The sequence below is a fragment of the Etheostoma cragini genome, chromosome 11 (assembly GCF_013103735.1).
Source record: "Etheostoma cragini isolate CJK2018 chromosome 11, CSU_Ecrag_1.0, whole genome shotgun sequence".
Taxonomy (NCBI): domain Eukaryota; kingdom Metazoa; phylum Chordata; class Actinopteri; order Perciformes; family Percidae; genus Etheostoma; species Etheostoma cragini.
The window spans coordinates 8,267,284-8,268,131 of record NC_048417.1 but is presented as its reverse complement, the minus strand read 5'-3'; the positions used below and the strand labels follow the sequence as shown (position 1 = coordinate 8,268,131).

The following is an 848-nucleotide window of genomic DNA, read 5'->3' as shown; positions in this document are numbered from 1 at the left end:
GAGAAGCAGGGATACACTATGAGGGGGAACTTTTTACTATGAAACTTAGGAATATTTGCAAAATATTGTAAAAATTATCAAAATCCCTCGTGAATCAATAACCTGCCCCTAGGGTTTGAGGTTGGTAGTTTAGTTTGCCCGGAAAGGGCTTCTATACTCACTATTCTTACACTTTTTTGAAAGAATGTGTGAGACAGATAGCCAGCTAGCTAGCTAGCTGAGAGGTGATACAGGCGGCAGGAGAACAAAAGATCTTTTTGCGTTTTGGCCGGTTGTACTGACACCAAGTCCATGCAGAACGTGTCATTACCATCACAATGCCCGTTTTACTTTTTCTGATAGACACGTCCGCTTCAATGAACCAGCGCACCCATCTGGGCACTACCTATCTGGACATAGCAAAAGGCGCTGTTGAGACTTTTATGAAGGTACTGTAACCACGGGACACATTAATAATGGGAGATCCCTAGCGGGATTGTACTGTTGCAAGCTCTGCTGTCAAACCAAATCTCTCGGTAACCGTAAATAATTCTCTACTATTTCCACAGCTCAGAGGGAGAGATCCGGCGAGCCGAGGGGACCGGTATATGTTGGTAAATTTTGAAGACGTTCCGTTCGGGATAAAGGTAGAGTTTGTTTTCGGGTCATGTCCAGCTTTACATTGCGCAGATTGACTGTCCCTCCATCGCCCCACCACGTTGTGATCACCACATCAATTGTGTAGAGAAAATCTTCAGGAGGAGCTTTCATACCCCTTTTAACAACATGGCCGACATTTTGTTTCAATGTGAGCAGCAAGGAACTCTGGGTGTTATTTATACAGCGAGGTGATATGGGGAGGGGAGAGG

At 44.9% G+C, this 848-nt stretch overlaps 1 protein-coding gene across 1 annotated transcript in view; it reads left to right on the top strand.

The window, feature by feature from the left end:
* The window catches only part of ints6 (integrator complex subunit 6), a 22,106-nt gene continuing 21,258 nt past the window's right edge, over positions 1-848 (top strand). The window contains exons 1-2 of the mRNA XM_034885678.1: positions 1-428; positions 549-626. Coding sequence (XP_034741569.1) covers positions 318-428; positions 549-626 — 189 coding nt within the window. The 5' untranslated portion in view covers positions 1-317. The remainder of the gene's footprint in view (positions 429-548; positions 627-848) is intronic.